Raw genomic sequence first — 7,797 nt, 5'->3', positions numbered from 1 at the left:
TTAGTGTCCCATTTTTTGTATTCCTTTATATATATATACATATATAATACATATAAATATGTATATGCATAGATATATACATACATGTATATATATATATATATATATATATATATATATATATATATATATATATATACACACACACTCACATATATATATATATGAATATATATGTTTATTTCTTTTCATTTGTCTAGCTCATAAACATCTAGTGTGTTACTAGCATAGTAAGACAGTTTGATGTCTATTGTTAGCATACAAGGGATCCATATAGTGATCTCTCAATGTTTATTAATATAAATATATGCACATACATATGTAGGGCATCCAGCTGTAGAAACTCTGCCAAATTAGATTGGAGCCTGGTGTCGCCTCCTGGTCCACCAGTCCTCAGTCAAGTCGTCCAACCCATGCTAGCATGGAAAGCGGACGTTAAATGATGATGATGATGATGATGATGATGATATATATATATATGTATGTATGTATGTAAATATTATGTGGTGTGTGTGTGTGTATATATATATCATCATCGTTTAACATCCACTTTCCATGCCGGCATAGGTTGGACGGTTTGTCTGAGGACTGGCATATATATATATATATATATATATATATAACAATAACAAGAACTTTTTATCAGTGCACTCAAACGAACACACACACACATACATACATATATAATTATATTGACATAGTTCATTTAATTACTTAAGACCTATTCAATTCAACAAATAACATTCGACATTAAATTATATTACTGTATTTGCACATTAAATTAAAAATTTTGATTCCAAATGCTTGAAGATAAAATTTAGAAAATCCCTGAATGCTTTAAACATTAAGATGAGTTACTAAAAAATAAAGAGACGAAAAAAACCCCACATATATTAAAAATTTTTCAACTGAATATGTTGATTGTATATAAAGTACATGACACTTATCATACAAGTTACACCAACACAACTGATTAACCTGATAATTGGAATACATAATTAAATCTGTCCAAATTGAATGTGACCAGTCTGCTCAGCATGTTGTTGAGCTTCTGACTGGCCTGTTAACTGGGTCTGACAAACTATACAACGTAAAGTAAATTTATTCACATCAGTAAATTGCCTATTTGCTTTAGCAACAGCTGCAATTTCAAGGGCTTGCTGCAACACATCATCATCACTAGTCGAAAAAATAGTCTCACATGTAGAATCATCAAGTTCCAATATCAAAGGATCATAGTGAATTCCATCATAAATCAATAATACTCTTTTATCGTATTTTTGATCTTCACCAAATCGATCAATACGACCTGATTGTGTGTCAACCACATCAATTTCGACATTATAATGTTTGCTTAGCACAGAAATTTCAATAGCACCCCCCCAAGAATCTTCTTTTAAAAGCCAGTTAATATATTTAGAATTCTCCTGTCCAAGTAAAGCTGTAGAATATGTTACTGGATCATTCATAACTATTTTTGCAGCTAATTTCCGCATAGAATCAGCACATGAAAGATCAACCAATCCATTATTCATCACTGTGTTAACACTTGTGAACAAACAAGAATTATTGGCTGGTACAACCTTTCGTATTAATATACCTGATGATTTCCTAGTCTTTGGTATAGTAGTACATTTTTCAATGGAAGAAATTGGTTTACTAGAGGAATCTTTGACCTTTGAACCCAGGCTCTTTTCCACAATAAGAAGATCTCCAGATCGGAAAGGACAATTTGAAAGCTGTAAGTTGTCATCACTAAGATTAGCATGCTTTGGAGGATAACCATAAAAGATTTTTTGTTGTTCTGAAGGAATGTTGGTGACTTTGGTAATAAGCTGCTTCAGACAAGCAACAGTAGACTGCATAGTTAAACCAGTGAGTACATGTTTACCAGCACTGCTCTTGCACTGAAGTCTGATTTGATTATTACTCATGATGGAAGCTGCAAAAAGATATAAATACATATTAGTTGATGAATGCATTCATATGAAAATGATAGATGTAAAGTAAATTGATAACAAAATACTTTAAAAAGGAATAAGATAATAACTTTCACAGTCTGTGAGTACATTTCATTCACAAGGTTCAGTCCCACTGCTTGGCACCTTGGGCAAGTGTCATCTACTATAACCTCAGGCTGACCAAAACCTTGTGAGTGAATTTGGTAGATGGAAACTGAAAGAATCCCACTGTGTGTGTGTGTGTGTATATATATATATAATCTCCACATAATTAAATCAATGGCTAACTAGCTCAGTTGACTTGCTTCTTCTTGTGTTTGTTTCTTCATTCTCCACATAACTATAATTATAAACTGCAGTTTAAACAATAAATTACCAGCCTCTGGATACCTTCTAACGAAGACGGTACCCACACAAGTAATTCCCAGGAGTGCCTCCGGATTTAAATATCCCCTGGTTGCTTGGATACTTCAGACTACCCCTGAAATATTGAAGCAATCCTATCATTTACCTATATATATATATATACACACACACAATATGCATGCAGGTGTGTGTGTGTTTGTCTCCCACCACTGTTTGATAACTGGTGTTGGTATGTTTACATCTTGTAACTTAACAATTCAGCAAAAGAAACTGAGAGAATACCAGGCTTATAAAAAAATAAGTACTGGTGTCAATTCAGGCAGCTAAAAATTCTTCAAGGCTAGTGCCCCAGCATACTCCACTGTCTAATGACTGAAACAAGTAAAAGAAGTAATGGAAGTAAATTCTGAGTGGCTTTGGTGACAAACGGTTTTAGTACTGACATGTAAAAAATTCTCTCTGAACAGAAGCATACTAAGTGCATACCAGTGATCATATTACAAGCAGAATTCCATCAATCAGTATTACCACTGTGTTATTTTTTTGCTAAACCTTAACTCTACTTAGGCTTTAATCAACAACTCATAACTCTGTAACACTTCAAGAAATATTTTCAATTTGAATCCTGATCAAACCATGATATTTTTCTTTAATAGCTCACTTTGCATATTTAATATAATTTATTTTTTCCAGTACATGAAATCTTGGCATTTTACTCCAGACCTCTTCTCAAGCAAGCATATACATGTTTGACTGTCTATCATTATGTGCTGAATAGCATGGGAACCAGAGTGTGCTGCTTAATTTTGATAAGGACTCTCAGCAGTACTGATGTAGCCGTTGTTTACTTGATGGTGATGACAACGATACATATTGAACTTACACCATTACAATTATGTTAGCATGTGAAAAAGTGAAAGAAACTTTTGAATCACAACTGAAAAGCAGCAAAAGGTTTATTACTATATAAAAGGAGATGTTCTGGACATTTAATAAGAATATGAAGTCAAAAAAATCTTTGAGACATATTCCAGTTAATGCTAATAAACTTGTTACTTACGAAATAGTCTACATTAAATTTGATGTTATAAAGTAGTGAGTCCTACCCAGTAGATTTCAGCAATTAATGTCCATTTTCCATGCTGGCATAGGTGGACGGTTTGACAGAGGACTAGCAAGCCAGCAGGCTGCACCAAGCTCCAGTCTGATCTGGCAAGGTTTCTACAGCTGGATGCCCTTCCTAACGCCAACCACTCTGGGAGTGTAGTGGGTGCTTTTTACATGCCACTGGCACAAGAGCCAGTCAGGTAGTCAGGTAGCACTGGTATCAACTACGTTCGGATGGTGCTTTTTATGTGCCACCAGCACAGAGAGCCAGTCAGGCAGCCCTGGCATTGACCCACACTTGAATGATGCTTATTAAATGTCACCAGCATGGAGAGCCAGTCAGGGAGCCCTGACATCAGCTACAATTATGATTTCACTTGACTTAACAGGTCTTCTCAAGCATAGCATGTTGCCCGGCGATTCAAAGGTACTTTTAAATTGGCTGATTATGCGAAACTGGTATCAGCTACAGCTGCGATCTCACTTTACTTGTTGGTCTTCTCGATCACAACATATCTCCAAAGGTCTCGGTCTCTTGTCATTGCCTCTGTGAGGCCCAACGTTCAATACAAAATCATATTCTCACATCCACTATCACATTTTTATTTGGAGTGTTAATAAAGAATAATGCAGCATATCTTTAGAAAGTTATGTCAATTCTAAAAGAAAACAAGATTGGGAATGAGAAGAAAAACAATAAGAAACATTTGAAGTCTCAAGAAATTTGTTTCTGATCAAACAAATCTATCATAATTCAGGATAAGTCTTTAGGGTTCTAGATATTAAGTTGTTAACAAAATAATAATGCAGGAACTAAAATTATCACCTATGTTTCCTGATTAACTGTAAAAGAACAAAAATACAGTTAAAAATGACGGGGAAATTTGTGTGGGGGTGGGGGAAGTGGAGTCGGGTGGCGAACAACCTCCGCCTATGTCCTTCCTATGGGTTTTGAGGTTTGAAAGAATCTGACCCTTAAAATCGTCGGAAAACCATTCGCTCATTAGGTAAATCACATTTACAAAGTGAAACGGGTATAATAGCAAAAGTATACCATATTTTTAAAATAAATTTTGCAGATACGTTGTCGAGAATGTACATTACAACTACGTTAATAACGTTAAAAAATTGTATTAGAGAAGTTTTGGATCATTCTCCCCAGTCCTGGCATATTTTTTTAATCACATTTTGCAGAAATACATTTTCGAGAGTGTGTAGATTATAATTGTATAGATAAAATGCAGAAAAACAAAACAAACAAAATAAATAAAAAAACGTTTGGATTAGTTTCAGATTATTCTTCTCCACCGACTTAGTTAAGACCAATTTCTATAACTTAAGGTAAGTCTCGTTATTTTTCAGTTTTATATGTTTGAAACATGAATATTATATAATCTATGCTCTTGAAAACGTAGTTCTGCAAAATTCTATTTAAAATATCCATTTTAAAGAGCGTTATGAGGTAACAAAGTCGAAGTGGACGGTGATTCGAAATATAAGAGTTTAAATATATTATTTATAATCAGTCTCTCAAAAACGTATCCCTGCAAAGATTTACTACACAATATGAATTTTTTTTTTCCAGAAACTTATGAAGAAACAAAATCGAGAGGGGCACCAATCTGTAGTCAATTTTTGCTGCTCGATCTACAAAAATTACCCTCAAATCACACCCTAGCATCTTATATAATCGATATATAGAACAATGTAGACCTTGATACATAAAAAGATGAGGTAGTCACGACTAGGACGCCTTTGATAATAGATCTGAGATGAACTAAAACAACAAAGTGGAGAGAGTAACATGTCCGAGCTGTGACATCGCACACACCGCATGTCTGACTACGCTGTTGTTCTCAGGTATGAGTTAAATCTAGAATAGACTTCGTTTTCGATGAAGTTCATCTAGGATAATTTGCATCATCTAGTTTTTCTTTGCACGATATTATTTGGGGTAAATTTGGATGGGCCAGATGAGAAACATTTTAAGATCAAGTTTCAGAAATGTTTAGGTGTGTGTTGCTAAGTATTTATATTTATGAATGATAAGGCACGCAGTCATTGTATATATGAATGATGAGGCATGAAGTAGTATATTTGATATCATTGACGATGTTATCAACTATATAGAAAGAGGTTTGAAATAGGCTACACATCTTATACACATCGCGATGGTTTTGGTTTTGTAGAACAATAAAAAATAAAAGATTATCGTACTATTTTCATAAACAACGATCTCGTGTTTTGAGTAAGTTTTCATTCTTAGATCAAGCAATATAATCATAAATATTTCTTTACACTCACACACACAAACTGGAAACCCTTTTGTATTGACTTAGGAACGTTTGTCTTAATAATACCGGCAAGAAAGAATTTCTTTTGGGGAGTAAATATAATGGTTCATTGAAATATAAATAATCCATTATCGGACATGTTCAAGATGCAAAATGAATTGCTTAGAAATGTTGAAAGAAAATTTAGTAATATAAGAAAATATAAGCGATCAGATCTGGACAAAGAAATTCGGAACTCTGAAATGGCGCCGGGTTTGGAATTGAAAACCCATGGAAAAGCAATAGCTGCGACTGGAGATTAAAATATATATATTTTTAAGGATCGTTAATATAAATGCAGAATTTTTTGAAAATAAAAAAATAAGCAATCAAACAAAATATATTAGGAAAGAATAACATCCAACCTACATTTTATGAAGAAATTTACCGAAAGCCTTCGTTTCCGAAGACGTCAAATTGTTCCATCAGATGAGATATATTCCACGAGAACAAAGTTGTGTTCTCGTAAACATTAAATATGTTTTACGTCACTTCCGTTTGGAGTTGTCAGTTATTATTCTGGAACTTGGGGTTTATAAATGTGTTGTTAGTTTTAACTTGAATAAACTATATTTTAATCATTACTTCTCCCTGAGCAATTAATCGACACGACCTATTCTTTCGTTTGGTTACAAAATTTATATTATGTCTGTGTTTGTTGTACTCCTTTATGTCTTGTGGTTCGACGTATAAAAATAGATAAAATAAGAAATGCATGAACAAATATTCAGGTATTGAGGTCGATACGAAGGCAGTACCCCAAAATCGCACTTCAGTGACTAGTAAAATACCATGTCAGCAGGTAATTCCTACTTAAGAGAAATGTCCGTAAGTTATTAATCACAGACGAAAGAAAATGTTGAATAAAATTAAATTCATTTTTTAATTTTAAAATAATCGAATAAATCCCCACTTTCTGTGTGACAATTCGTAAGGGCTACACAGTTTCTTTTAATTCTGTTCTAAATAACTTTCGTTAAGACTTTGTTATAAATAACATTTATCGCAAGTGGTTAGAAAGTATATATACATCATAGAGGAAGATGCATGCATACTACAAATCTCCATAGTGTGTATTTTCTGTTCCTCTCTAAAACAACCGTATCGATAAGTTCAGACGAAAGCCATGAGATACAATATCACGTCACTTCCTGTCAACGAGTTGTCGTCGTGATATTAAGTTGAGAGAAGCATTAAGCGGAGCATTGACTATTGTATCACTGGTTGATTATGTCACTCAAATCCAGTGTTCCACTTCTTAATAAAGGTGAGTATTCAATAATAATTTCACCAATTGAAACCCTTCCATTTCATTCAGATTGTGATGCTTGATTTCCCAAATGAACAACTCGTGCGTGCATGCATCTATAAATATACAAGGTGGAAATTACCATGTTATGTTCAAATTATTTTATCATCACTTTTCTTTTCTCCAAAAACCTTATGAACAGTACGCTAAATTATTTTTACTACATAATACTCAAATTTCTTTTTATTTTTATTAATACATGCATCTGTCAATATTCCAATGTAAATAAATGTTTGTCTTAGTTTCAATTTCTTTCTTTTTCTTTTGTAACTTTAGTATTACATAAAATATCAAACGTTTAAATGTCAGTACAATTGATATGGTAGACGTACAGTTTGCTGTTACTCCTTATACTACGAATATTGGATTATAGTGAAACTATATCAAAAGGTACATAAATTGAATGGTGTGTGAAAGTTGAACTATTGAATTATGTAGTACAGTACTTGAAGGTTAACCGCGCGTTGTTATTTCGAGTTCTGGCTATTTCGCTGGTTGCCACACACATAGCCACAAAATTAAGTGAGCGGAGGTAAAGGACATGGACCGCACTGCCCTTTCGGTTTTCCTTTTTTCTACAGAAACCCACCTGTTCGACTGCGGAGATTCCGAATCTGCAGAGGAAAAAAAACGGCATTTCAAAAATTTAGGTAATTTTTTTTTTTTTTTTTCCTTCTGAAAAATTGAAATTTTACAATTTTTTTTTTCCAGAATCATAAAC

The 7,797-nt window shown here is 33.5% G+C and overlaps 2 protein-coding genes across 11 annotated transcripts in view; one reads left to right on the top strand and one right to left on the bottom strand.

Annotated features, from left to right (window-relative positions):
• Positions 1–676: 676 nt before the first annotated feature.
• LOC106883143 (ubiquitin thioesterase OTU1) lies at positions 677–6,619 on the bottom strand. Of its 2 annotated transcripts, none has more exons than XM_014934041.2 (2): positions 6,137–6,619; positions 677–1,942 (listed from the first exon to the last, which is right to left on the bottom strand). In XM_014934041.2, exon 2 carries the CDS (start codon positions 1,932–1,934, stop codon positions 999–1,001), a length of 936 nt encoding a protein of 311 aa, XP_014789527.1. In that variant the 5' UTR covers positions 1,935–1,942; positions 6,137–6,619; the 3' UTR covers positions 677–998. The 2 variants fall into 2 exon arrangements, with proteins under 2 accessions (XP_014789527.1, XP_014789528.1); XM_014934042.2 differs by lacking the exon at positions 6,137–6,619 and adding an exon at positions 5,739–5,932.
• Positions 6,620–6,889: 270 nt separating this feature from the next.
• The window catches only part of LOC106883142 (6-phosphofructo-2-kinase/fructose-2,6-bisphosphatase), a 160,856-nt gene continuing 159,948 nt past the window's right edge, over positions 6,890–7,797 (top strand). For 6 of the 9 annotated variants that reach the window (XR_008263976.1, XR_008263975.1, XM_052967237.1 and 3 more), the window contains exon 1: positions 6,929–7,034. Coding sequence is in view for 3 of the 9 variants with exons in the window: in XM_052967238.1 (XP_052823198.1) it covers positions 6,998–7,034; positions 7,658–7,726 (106 nt within the window). In the remaining 6 variants the exon portion in view is untranslated. Of the gene's footprint in view, positions 7,035–7,657; positions 7,727–7,797 lie in introns of all 9 variants that reach the window. The other 3 variants (XM_052967238.1, XM_014934033.2, XM_014934035.2) reach the window with 3 other exon arrangements.

This window comes from Octopus bimaculoides, chromosome 4 (assembly GCF_001194135.2).
Source record: "Octopus bimaculoides isolate UCB-OBI-ISO-001 chromosome 4, ASM119413v2, whole genome shotgun sequence".
Taxonomy (NCBI): domain Eukaryota; kingdom Metazoa; phylum Mollusca; class Cephalopoda; order Octopoda; family Octopodidae; genus Octopus; species Octopus bimaculoides.
This window is presented reverse-complemented; position numbering and strand designations above follow the sequence as displayed.

Coding starts and splice junctions, on each gene's coding strand:
- LOC106883143 (XM_014934041.2), bottom strand. CDS start 1,934: ATGAGTAATAATCAAATCAGACTTCAGTGCAAGAGCAGTGCTGGTAAA.